The sequence below is a fragment of the Schistocerca gregaria genome, chromosome 8 (assembly GCF_023897955.1).
Source record: "Schistocerca gregaria isolate iqSchGreg1 chromosome 8, iqSchGreg1.2, whole genome shotgun sequence".
Lineage (NCBI taxonomy): Eukaryota > Metazoa > Arthropoda > Insecta > Orthoptera > Acrididae > Schistocerca > Schistocerca gregaria.
Genome location: NC_064927.1, coordinates 508,752,313 through 508,765,625, shown reverse-complemented (window position 1 = coordinate 508,765,625; position 13,313 = coordinate 508,752,313). Strand labels below are relative to the sequence as shown.

At 45.1% G+C, this 13,313-nt stretch overlaps 1 protein-coding gene across 1 annotated transcript in view; it reads left to right on the top strand.

The window, feature by feature from the left end:
* LOC126283978 (glucose dehydrogenase [FAD, quinone]-like) overlaps window positions 1-13,313 on the top strand; it is a 124,390-nt gene that overhangs the window by 67,597 nt on the left and 43,480 nt on the right. The window contains exon 2 of the mRNA XM_049982439.1: window positions 3,360-3,663. Within this exon, the coding sequence (XP_049838396.1) occupies window positions 3,373-3,663 (291 nt within the window). The 5' untranslated portion in view covers window positions 3,360-3,372. The remainder of the gene's footprint in view (window positions 1-3,359; window positions 3,664-13,313) is intronic.

Below are 13,313 nucleotides of genomic sequence, written 5' to 3'. Positions count from 1 at the left end.
TGAAAATCAGTATGGGTTTAGGCCTCTTAGAGGTTGTCAGGACCAGATCTTTAGTTTATGCCAAATAACCGAGAAGTGTTATGAGTGGAACAGGGAACTGTATCTATGCTTTATAGATCTAGAAAAGGCATATGACCGGGTTCCTAGGAGGAAGTTATTGTCTGTTCTACGAGATTATGGAATAGGAGGCAAACTTTTGCTAGCAATTAAAGGTCTTTACATGGATAGTCAGGCAGCAGTTAGAGTTGACGGTAAATTGAGATCATTGTTCAGAGTAGTTTCAGGGGTAAGACAAGGCTGCAACCTGTCTCCACTGTTGTTCATATTATTTATGGATCATATGTTGAAAACAATAAACTGGCTGGGTGAGATTAAGATATGTGAACACAAAATAAGCAGTCGTGCATATGTGGATGACTTAGTTGTGATGGCAGGTTCGATTGAAAGTAATATTTCAGAGCTAGATCAGAAATGTAAGGACTTTGGTATGAAGATTAGCATCTCTAAAACGAAAGTAATGCCAGTGGGAAAGAAATTTAAACGCATTGAGTGCCAAATAGGAGGAACAAAGTTAGAACAGGTGGACGGTTTCAAGTACTTAGGATGCATATTCTCACAGGATGGCAACATAGTGAAGGAACTGGAAGCGAGGTGTAGCAAAGCTAATGCAGTGAGCGCTCAGCTATGATCTGCAAGAAGGAAGTCAGTACCAAGATTAAGTTATCCGTGCATCGTTCAATCTTTCGACCAACTTTGTTGCATGGGAGCGAAAGCAGGGGGGATTCAGGTTACCTCATCAACAAGGTTGAGGTTACGGATATGAAAGTAGCTAGGATGATTGCAGGTACTAGTAGATGGGAACAATGGCAGGAGGGTGTCCACAATAATCAAAGAAAAAATGGAATGAACTATATAGATGTAGCAGTCAGGATGAACAGGCTTAGATGGTGGGGTCGAGTTACACGCATGGGAGAAGCAAGGTTACCCAAGACACTCATGGGTTCAGCAGTAGAGGGTAGGAGGAGTCGGGGCAGACCAAGGAGAAGGTACCTGGATTCGGTTAAGAATGATTTTGAAGTAATAGGTTTAAGATCAGAAGAGGTACCAATGTTAGCACAACAGGGGACCATGGAGGAATATTATAAGGGGGGCTATGCTCCAGACTGAACTCTGAAAGGCATAATCAGTCTTAGATGATGATGATGATGATGATGATGGCAGGCATATAGAACACGTCATAGCCTGAATCCGCATATCTGTAGTGACGTTTACGTGTTTAATAAAGCATGTGCACGCCACAGTTTGTAACTAATTTACCTTTCTTTCATATACAGTTCAATAACTACACTCCTGGAAATGGAAAAAAGAACACATTGACACCGGTGTGTCAGACCCACCATACTTGCTCCGGACACTGCGAGAGGGCTGTACAAGCAATGATCACACGCACGGCACAGCGGACACACCAGGAACCGCGGTGTTGGCCGTCGAATGGCGCTAGCTGCGCAGCATTTCTGCACCGCCACCGTCAGTGTCAGCCAGTTAGCCGTGGCATACGGAGCTCCATCGCAGTCTTTAACACTGGTAGCATGCCGCGACAGCGTGGACGTGAACCGTATGTGCAGTTGACGGACTTTGAGCGAGGGCGTATAGTGGGCATGCGGGAGGCCGGGTGGACGTACCGCCGAATTGCTCAACACGTGGGGCGTGAGGTCTCCACAGTACATCGATGTTGTCGCCAGTGGTCGGCGGAAGGTGCACGTGCCCGTCGACCTGGGACCGGACCGCAGCGACGCACGGATGCACGCCAAGACCGTAGGATCCTACGCAGTGCCGTAGGGGACCGCACCGCCACTTCCCAGCAAATTAGGGACACTGTTGCTCCTGGGGTATCGGCGAGGACCATTCGCAACCGTCTCCATGAAGCTGGGCTACGGTCCCGCACACCGTTAGGCCGTCTTCCGCTCACGCCCCAACATCGTGCAGCCCGCCTCCAGTGGTGTCGCGACAGGCGTGAATGGAGGGACGAATGGAGACGTGTCGTCTTCAGCGATGAGAGTCGCTTCTGCCTTGGTGCCAATGATGGTCGTATGCGTGTTTGGCGCCGTGCAGGTGAGCGCCACAATCAGGACTGCATACGACCGATGCACACAGGGCCAACACCCGGCATCATGGTGTGGGGAGCGATCTCCTACACTGGCCGTACACCTCTGGTGATCGTCGAGGGGACACTGAATAGTGCACATTACATCCAAACCGTCATCGAACCCATCGTTGTACCATTCCTAGACCGGCAAGGGAACTTGCTGTTCCAACAGAACAATGCACGTCCGCATGTATCCCGTGCCACCCAACGTGCTCTAGAAGGTGTAAGTCAACTATCCTGGCCAGTAAGTTCTCCGGATCTGTCCCCCATTGAGCATGTTTGGGACTGGATGAAGCGTCGTCTCACGCGGTCTGCACGTCCAGCACGAACGCTGGTCCAACTGAGGCGCCAGGAGGAAATGGCATGGCAAGCCGTTCCACAGGACAACATCCAGCATCTCTACGATCGTCTCCATGGGAGAATAGCAGCCTGCATTGCTGCGAAAGGTGGATATACACTGTACTAGTGCCGACATTGTGCATGCTCTGTTGCCTGTGTTTATGTGTCTGTGGTTCTGTCAGTGTGATCATGTGATGTATCTGACCCCAGGAATGTGTCAATAAAGTTTCCCCTTCCTGGGACAATGAATTCACAGTGTTCTTATTTCAATTTCCAGGAGTGTATATGTCCCGAATGAAGCATTACTGGTTGGAAGACCCTGTCTAGGATTGTTCCGCCACTTGGAGCAAACTTTTCTATTTGACACCACTTCGGTGACGTTTGCTTCGATGAGTATGAGATGAAATAATTATGACTACTCATTCCCGAGCGAACATAATCTTCATCCCGACCGCGAATCGTGTGTGGGAGCCCACGATTTAGAGAAAGGCTACGAGGTGCGGACTGGCCGGAAGAGCGTGCGCCTGGCCCGCTCGGACGCCACCTCCGCCCCTCTGTCGGTAGTGAGGATGTCGGGGACGAGGTGCTGCAGTTGTGGGTGCTTCACTTTTTTGTCAGGCAGTGTAAATTACTCTTGAGTAATAGAGTACTTAGTATTTGGAATATTTGGAAACACTGTGACGTGTAGAGCATTAAACCTTGTCGTATTCCTGGGACTGTCTTTTGCATCGTACCGTTATCCGCTCGGCTTCTTCGGACATGACAGAGACGCTCTCTGCAGCGGCCCTGTGTGTGGAGCGCCTGCCGTGTCCTGGCACAGAGACACCGCCGCGGAGCACGGCTCGCCCGCTACACGCGGCTGTTGGCGTTGCAGGCAGAGGCAGAGCATGTCGTGGGTGCCGCCGGATCTGTCGGCGCTGTGCCGGCCGCACGCGACCGTCTCCACGTGCCTGCCGCCCGCCTACATGTTCCTGGCCGCCGTCGCCTACATGCTGGGCCGGAGCCCCGACGACCCGGCGCAGCACGGCCAGCCGCAGGCGCCGCCCTACTTCACGCAGTTCGCCGGGGGCGGCGGGGGCGGCAAGCAGCCCGAGGAGCGCTTCGACTTCATCGTGGTGGGCGCCGGGTCGGCCGGCTGCGTGCTCGCCAACAGGCTGAGCGAGGTCAAGGACTGGCGGGTGAGTCCACCGGCACCGCTGCCCACCCCACAAGTGCACGGCGTGGGGGCGTCTCAGTGGTCAATGTAAATGTGCCATCATAACAGCTCTCACCAGTAGTTAAGGAGGGGGGGGGGGGCAGAGGCAATAATGAAAAACACACACTATTTACAAGATGCGCCAAATCTACACTACCGGTCATTAAAATTGCTACACCAACAATAAATGCAGATGATAAACGGGTATTCAGTCGACAAATATATTACACTAGAACTGACATGTGATTACATTTTCACGCAATTTGGGTGCATAGATCCTGAGAAATCAGTTCCATGAACAACCACCTATGGCCGTAATAACGGCCTTGATACCCCTGGGCATTGAGTCAAACAGAGCTTGGATGGCGTGTACAGGTACAGCTGCCCGTGCAGCATCAACACGATACCACAGATCATCAAGAGTAGTGACTGGCGTACTGTGACGAGCTGGTTGCTCGGCCACCATTAACCAGACGTTTTCAGTTGTTGAGAGATCCGGAGAATGTGCTGGCCAGGGCAGCAGGCGAATATTTTCTCTACCAAGAAAGGCACCTGCAACACGCGGTTGTGCATTATCCTGCTGAAATGTAGGGTTTCGCAGGTATCCAATGAAGGGTAGAGTCAAGGGGCGTAACACATCTGAAATGTAACGTCCACTGTTCAAAGTGCTGTCAATACGAACAAGAGGTAACTGAGACTTGTAACCAATGGCACCCCATACCACCACGCCGGGTGATACGCCAGTATGGCGTTGACGAATACACGCTTCCAATGTGCGTTTACCGCGACGTTGCCAAACAGGGATGCGACCAACATGATGCTGTAAACAGAACCTGGATTCATGCGAAAAAATGACGTTTTGCAATTCGTCCACCCAGGTTCGTCGTCGAGTACACCATCGCAGGCGATCCTGTCTGTGATTCAGTGTCAAGGGTAACCGCAGCCATAATCTCCGAGCTGATAGTCCATGCTGCTGCAGACGTCATAGAACTGTTCGTGCAGATGGTTGTTCTCTTGCAGACGTCCCCATGTCTTGACTCAGGGAGTGAGTGCATATACAAACTCCAGGCAAGTGGTCCGCCAACATGGTGCAAGCCAAAGTACGATTAGCTGTATCCACTACTATCCCTACCGCCTACAGTGAGCGCAGCGATTATCAGCAGCGCCTTGTCGCGGTCTAAGGGGTGTTGTCAGAGTCCGCTCGAGTTGTCGAGTCGATCGGCAGAAAGGCGGCCCGTTAGTTCTTAGCGAAAGCGTGCACCAGCGTGGCTTCACCCGACTGACGCGCCTCTGTGTGTGGCAGACCGGTCTCACGATATCTCCTGTCTGTCGCCTGGACTTTGCCGTCAAGCAAAGTGTTTGATGAGCCGCCACGTCAAGTCTAGCACCGATCCCCAGGCTCCTCGTGCACACAAAAACTCCTCTTCTGTACTTAAACAATCTCATGACCTGTCCCAAGAATTGGTATCTCAGAGTGAGTTCCTAAAAAACACAGCCAGTTATCTCCAACCTCTATTCAGCATACCCAACTGCCCATTCAAGTTGTACTAATACTCTAAAATTTGAAATATTTCCTCGCGAAATTAGAAGGAGAAAGGTGAAAGATATTGGTCAGTTTATTAAATCTAAATTATAAATATATATAAAAACTTTAAATAAGAAATATATCCTAAAATTAAAAAAGAAAACATTACGCAAATGCAGAGTTCGGTTTTATGGGGACGTAAGAAGACTGGATGATTCCAAATGAACGAAACGCTTCTTACAGATCTTTGTCAGAAAACCGAAATCGAGGATACCGTGATGTACCAACATCAAAACAGACCTAGAGGCAGTGGTTATGCAACCGGGAAGACGCGCAAAACTGATAGTGAGATCTCCTCGAAACAGCTGTTGTGATGCTTTGGACGTGTCGAGGTGAGAAACGAGCATCTGGTGCCAAGCTAGGCATAAGCGTTGATGAGAAACTTGTTGCTTAGACGAGATGTACAAGGATTCGTCTCAATATCCTACTGAACCTAGCCCTCAAAGTCTGATGTACGCACAGTCCACCACCTTCCTGTACGTTTGCCTGTCCGAAAGGACCCATCATCACATAAACGGCCAAAAAGGGTTTGAAATTTTGTGTGATGTGGTGGATGTCCGTAAGGGCGCTTATTTTTGTATAGCCATGCTGCCTCTCGACCGTTTCCATCTGCCTGGCTGAACACAAACACAATGTGACCTTGTTCCTGGCACGCATGAAAAGCGGACTATTCTCCTGCGTACACCACGCTGCGTCAGTCACTCAGCCTGCAACATACAAGGAGTACACGGAACGTGAACTGTCGTGGCAACGATGCATTTCCCTATGCATTTTCATAGCATATTATTTCCTCCATTTCCACTCAGAAATCGTTCCCTTCAGTCTGTCGGTTTTATTAATGTTCATCCTGTACATAATAAACCTTTTACTGGAATTTAAAAAATTTGTTTTCAGGAAATAATATATGTACCTTTTTCTCAGGAAGTGATCAAGAGATTAATACAAATTTTATCTGGTTAATCTCTTTCCATATAGTATGCTTCTCTTATGAGGTTCTTTGAATATATCGAGTACGAGAAATTTAATAATTTTTAATTCAAACTCTACTAGTATAATATAAAAGTGATGCAAATTTCCAAGCACTTTGCCCCAAATCTCATCTTACACGCAGAATTTCAGAATTTACTTTTGATGCAACAGTTATAGGGTATACAGAAATGTGTGTACAAAATTTTATAATTATAACCTTTGCAGATTCTGAGAAAAATGTACATAAATTAAAAAAAACCATAATTTTCATGAAATGCAATTTAAAGTTCAACCTAACATTTTGTCTTATCTCTTAGGAAGGCACCAATTTTTACTCAGGTCCTCTTTCCCTTCAAGGCTTTTCTTCTAGTTTCTTGTTTTGTGCCTCCTTTCCTTTACTAGATCTTCAACTGACTTTTCAGCTGCAGAGAGGCGCTGTACGCATATCTTACAGCCTATCTCCACCCTCCCTACATTCCCATCATGAAATACAATTACTGCATTACATTTTGCAATTCTGATAACTGTGGCATAAGAAAATATGTATCTGGTTTTCTATTAGATCTAAAATACAGCACATAGTCACAGATGATCTATAAATGACAGCCATTATCCCGTGCAAGTTTGTTTCAAAGTAATCAACAGAATCGTTGTTCCCCGAGCTAGTATTGAAGTGTTGCTTCAAAAACTGCGGTGGGGTGGCAGGGTGGATCGCGTCACACATTTAATTATTTTTCAGGCACTTCGGATGCTATTTCATCATTGAAACTTTGGAAACTTGTTGTCCATGAGTTCTACTAACAAACAAAAAATAAACTGGAAATTGACGTTTTCAGTGTGTTTACGCAAAGTCCCCCCCCCCCCCCCCCCCCCCCCCCTTTAAGGAGCATACCTTTTAACCGGCCCATCGGAAAGTTGACCGGCCCTTTAGCCTCACGCGTTCTCAGGTTACCGCTCGTCAGCTACTAAACACAACGCCCTTTCTTATACTTTTGTTTTAGTATGTGTGCCTTCTAACGACCACGATGTGTTTACAAAGAATGCGGTAGTTATTTTTTGGGGCTTTTTCTCGTCTAAGCAACAACTTTCTCATCAACGCTTATGCCTAGCTTGGCACCAGATGCTCGTTTCTCACCTCGACACGTCCAAAGCATCACTACAGCTGTTTCGAGGAGATCTCACTATCAGTTTTGCGCGTCTTCCCGGTTGCATAACCACTGCCTCTAGGTCTGTTTTGATGTTGGTACATCACGGTATCCTCGATTTCGGTTTTCTGACAAAGATCTGTAAGAAGCGTTTCGTTCATTTGGAATCATCCAGTCTTCTTACGTCCCCATAAAACCGAACTCTGCATTTGCGTAATGTTTTCTTTTTTAATTTTAGGATATATTTCTTATTTAAATTTTTTATATATATTTATAATTTAGATTTAATAAACTGACCAATATCTTTCACCTTTCTCCTTCTAATTTCGCGAGGAAATATTTCAAATTTTAGAGTATTAGTACAACTTGAATGGGCAGTTGGGTATGCTGAATAGAGGTTGGAGATAATTGGCTGTGTTTTTTAGGAACTCACTCTGAGATACCAATTCTTGGGACAGGTCATGAGATTGTTTAAGTACAGAAGAGGAGTTTTTGTGTGCACGAGGAGCCTGGGGATCGGTGTTAGACTTGACGTGGCAGCTCATCAAACACTTTGCTTGACGGCGAGATCCAGGCGACAGACAGGAGATATCGTGAGACCGGTCTGCCACACACAGAGGCGCGTCAGTCGGGTGAAGCCACGCTGGTGCACGCTTTCGCTAAGAACTAACGGGCCGCCTTTCTGCTGACCGACTCGGCAACTCGAGCGGAAACACCTCATACGGCTGGCTGGCTCCCAAAAAGCGCGGAGAAAGCGTGCTCATCAAAATTGTAGCGCGTGTCTACCAAACAGCCGATGTACTGTACCTCCGATTCTCTGCTCCCACTCGTCTCTTTGTTGCTGTACAGGTATTTACTAAAAATACATACAGTTAGTTTCTTGATATGACGTAAATCGTTAGAATACTTCCTAAATAACGGCATTATGTTTTTAGAAACTTAATAACATGAGAATCGATACAGATGTAAATTTTCCGCATTATTCGTCTCGTGCACGAATGTTTTTAAGCGTGTTGATATCAACTGCATTGCCGCCTTCGGCATGTCTTGCGCCAGGTATCGACTATCACCGCCGCGCTACGTACACTCGCTTTAAACTCTCCAGTGGCTCACTCGCCGTCTCCGGCCACTCTCACACTGGGCTTGAGACTCTCCGCCGCTACACAAGTACAACCGAAAAATTCGTCGCCTGATTCTTGTCAGGTACGAGTGAGCTCCACCAGCGTAGAAACGAGAAAATAATTCTACAACAGTTCTCAAGCACAGTATAATGGAGGACTCGCGACATTGCCACTGCATTAACGACAGCGGTGCATGACGGCTACCAGTACAGTGATTGCTCGGTTAGGAGTGAATGAGGAGCCGCTACTAACAGTCGTCAGAGGGAAGTAATACAGCGCGCACATAAAAGCAGCAGCTTCATCTCCAGGGTATGCAACCCTCAACATTGCACTCGTATTTGCTTCCTTTCTTCATTGAATTCAGGATGCCTGACTTTTTGCTACTTCCAAAACCTTCTAAATTTAGTATTCTATTCTCAAAAAGGTTTCTTTCTGTTATTTCTTGATGCTATTTTCTAATTCTTTTCTTGTTTTTGTAATTCATGTTAAGTCGATTTCTTTTGCCAGGAGTACAGAATGTTTGTTCGTTCACCTGTTCTCATTCTTTCGGTAGAGATGTCCAAATAACATCACTCTTCAATTTGACATTGCTTCTAATGTTTTCCCTGCTTTCTTGCAGGTCTCCTCATTACTTCTCTTTGTCTGGTCATCTTTAATTTACCAAGCATCCGTCTTTCAGATACCTCTATTTTTCTCAGATTATAGTTCTTCGTTAAGCATTCAGATGCATACAGACACCACAGTCTTACCACTGTTGTGTACTGTTTTAGTTTTGTTTTTCTAGATATGCATTTGTAGTTGTAAATATATTTTGCCAAACCATATGCTCTTTCTATTTTATTAACTTCCGTACATGGCAAATTCTTCTAGTCCATCCTGCTACATATATAAATTTGTCCAAGATATTTAAATTTACTAGCTGTTTACCTACTTGAATTTCTGTGTATTTTGGTTCATCTTTTTATGTCATAATTTTTTCAATTGTAAATTTGAGACCAGTTCGAATTGCTGTTTTTCCCAGAATATTTATTTGTGTAACTACTTCTGTCAGATTTTTTGAAAGTATTGTGATATCGTCTACAAAATCTGTCTAGTTTACCATAATTCTATTTTTATTATAGTAAAGGAGATAAGCGGTCTCTTTGTCTAACATTAGTTCTTATCTAAAATAGCTGAGATACTTCTCCCATAAATTTAAATTTAGGTATCGTACTTCTTAAGAGTTTCACAAATTACTTTCTAATTTTGCTCAACATACAATTCTCTACTGATTTTATCTGTTGTTTCTCATTCTACCGAATCAAACGCTTCCTCGAAATCTGATTTGGCAGGTTAACATTCTGTACCGAATTATTAAGTTAAAAATCTGTCCTGTGTAGGATCTTCCCTTTCGAAAACGACTGTAATATTCTCCCAGTCGTTTGTCTAAAATTTCTCCAACCCTATTCCGGAGAATTTTTGATAATATTTTTTACTGCATTGCGAAAGTGTCACTCCCTTGTAACTGTTGACAATTTTGTTTGCCTCCCTTTTTTACGTGACGGTGGATTAATGCTACTTTGATCTCTATTTTTGAAGGAATTAGCGCGCACACACATACGAGCATATTTGTATAAGTATTCCTTGTCCGAGTCGGAAATGCATTTTCTGGAATAGTGGATTGGCCCGAAATGTTCCCTGTACATAATTCGAACGAAAAAGACGAAATGCATCGTCCCGATGCCGCAAATAATTTTCGTGTTGAGAAGGAACAACGTGAAGTTAATTTGGTTCATTAGAATATCTTCATGTTTAACTTTTTGTATTGTTCGTTAAGTTGCGCCTTAGCTACGGTACGACAACAAGAAGGTAATGTAATAACACTAGACTAAAATCACAAATGATGGCAGGAAAAAAGCATGTTTGTTGTTCTTTGAAAGTCTGTTGACTAAAGTGCGATAATTCGTCAAGAGCTGATGTCGACAGTTTTGGATCTGAAAGACTTCGCCCGCATCTCGTGGTCGTGCGGTAGCGTTCTTGCTTCCCACGCCCGGGTTCCCGGGTTCGATTCCCGGCGGGGTCAGGGATTTTCTCTGCCTCGTGATGGCTGGGTGTTGTGTGCTGTCCGTAGGATAGTTAGGTTTAAGTAGTTCTAAGTTCTAGGGGACTGATGACCATAGATGCTACGTCCCATAGTGCTCAGAGCCATTTGAACCATTTGAAAGATTTCTATTTTCGCTTGTGGAGGCGAGTCTCTAAGCTCCTTTATAAACGCGAACCGCAGTACTTAGAACTGATGCTTTCACCATTAAGTGTCCCGACTGAAGCGCGAAGTGGAACTGAAAGGTCTCATTCATTCACTCTGATCGTACAACACACCTTGAATCCGTTTTTGTTGGTGAGGAGCCGTGCAAAAGAGTCTGCAGTGACGGCGCCTCTGTTGCTGCCACTCCACTGATTGCCAACACTGTTCTCCTAAACGCCCGACACTCGGATCACAGAGTGAAATGTAGTGGTTCTCAGGTCGACGTTACCACTGTTATTCGATCGGAAATGTTTACTAAATGTTACCAAACGTGACAGGAACAGATTTGATTTTTGTTAGTGTCAAGGTCGAGTAACTTGTACGCCTACGTGCCTCGCTAATTACGCGGGAGTGAAAGTAGTGTACCAACTGAACTACCATGTACTGCAGGCTCGGCAAGAGCGATGCATCAACTGCTTATCACTTACCACAACTGCTGCGCCCCAGGGGTAGCCTCGCTGCTCTGACCCCGATGACACATGCTGCAGCTACGCTTTTTAGGGCATAACGAAAAGGTAGACACAGTGGAAGAAGTTACCCATTGAAATGATGTTACCCGTATTATAAAGAAGATAGTTTTTACTAGCGAGACGTTCAGCTCTCTCGTATTTAAGACATAAAAGATAAAACCGCTTCAGCTGTAAGTGCTTTATTAATAAGCCCGACCTCTTTCGCAGCATTTTAGCTGCATCATGAGGTGCAATCTGTACAAAGTAATAGACAAAAAGTCATGCAAGGCAAGAAACCGTAACTACACGAAAAGATACACGGGATGAACGTACAAAATCAAGTCAGGCTCTGATCAGAAGAGTAACAGTATCTGGTGAGCTAACGGACCCACATATACCGAAAAAGTAGTTAGAAACTGAACACTATTCGTGCTAAGCGTAAAAAATATTTTTATTACATTTTTTGGGAAATGAACCACAATTTAAGACTGAACAACTGGAGTTCTTACCAGCATGATTTTCAGTCCTTCTTAGATAAATAAGAGACAGGGACGGCTTCATCTTACATAATGTCATAAATAATCAGATACGGTCAGTTTCTGACCACTTTTTCGGTATACGACGACCTGTTAGCTCACCTGATACGGGTACTCACGGGGTGTGGATTTTAGTAGTACTTTACCTACAAGGTATTTTTTTATTAGGAAGTTCTTATTTTTAGCTTTTGTCCTTTCTAGGTATCACGGAAGAGTTCTACGTTGTTGTAACTGATATTCGCTACTTAGCGAACAATAGTTGATTATGAACGCTGTGAGCGCATTTCATGAGTATGATGGTCCTGTACATCCTTTCATTTAGTTACGGTTTCTTGCCTTATATGAGTTTCTGTCTGTTACTTTGTACAGGTCATGATTCAGATAAATGGCCCGTAAAGTACTTAAAACTGAATCGGTTTTATCTTCCAAATGAGGTATCTAGGCTTTCGCTGCCCTGACTACAAGGACCTCTACAATATAAAATTCCTTTTATCAGGTGAACGCAGTCACGCCTGACACTTAATTCTGAAGGACTGACGTTGAAGTTGAACTCAGGCCACTGCGTTCCCACAGCGGCAGGGCCAAAACCCTGCTTAAACGAAATCGTGAGCGCAATATTTACTAACGGATACGGATTAAGAATTAGCCAGAAGGTAACAAAAGTGGTAACACCTTATGCACATCGACCTTTAAAGCGAAAAACAATAACTGTAACTGCCATGTCGGAATTCTGATCGTTCTTGTATAACAGAATGTGTGCGACAACTAAGCAACACAAAAGAAAAAAGTGGAACTAAGTGCCAGAATCAGTAACCTATCTTAAAGTAGTTGCGTAACGATTAAAGATTGCGAGCTACCATCGTTGCAGATAATGTCACACTCAAAATAATTCTCATTTACAGACAAACCTTACAGCCTGACCGCCATGTAACTTGTTTATAAATGCGCACATCTAAATCCAGCTGTTAATCAGAACCTGTTCCGAACACTCACAAAATGTGCCTGGATTCCATTAGAAGCTATAAAAGTTCTGTAACAGAACAGTGCTTGCTTTGTAAAAAGCAATAATTAATACATCCGTACTCCACGTAAATTGGCCTTCCAGTGGCGACAGCTTGCGTGACCTGCAGAGCCTGTGAGCAAGGGGCGACCAAATAATTCTGTTCGACGGCCGTAGCGTGAAGAAGCTGGTTAACTGGTTGCTGCACGTCTGCGTCCGACAAGAATCGTCGACCTTTCAAGGCGGTATTTGCGGGACCGAAGGTGTGATAATCTCACGGAGAGAGACCACGACCGTGGAACGAGCGCTCGAATGTCTCCCAGTCGAGTTGGTGTGATTTCTGCGTTACAAGATTTGCGTTATGGGGACGTGCGTTATCACGAAGCAGCACACTACTCCCTTGCCTATAACTAAGTCAAAAAAGGCCCCGGGATTAGACAACATTCCATTAGAAGTACTGATAGCCTTCGAAGAGCTACCTTGACAAATCCCTACCATCTGGTCAGCAAGATGTACGAGACAGCAAGATGTACCCAGACTTCAA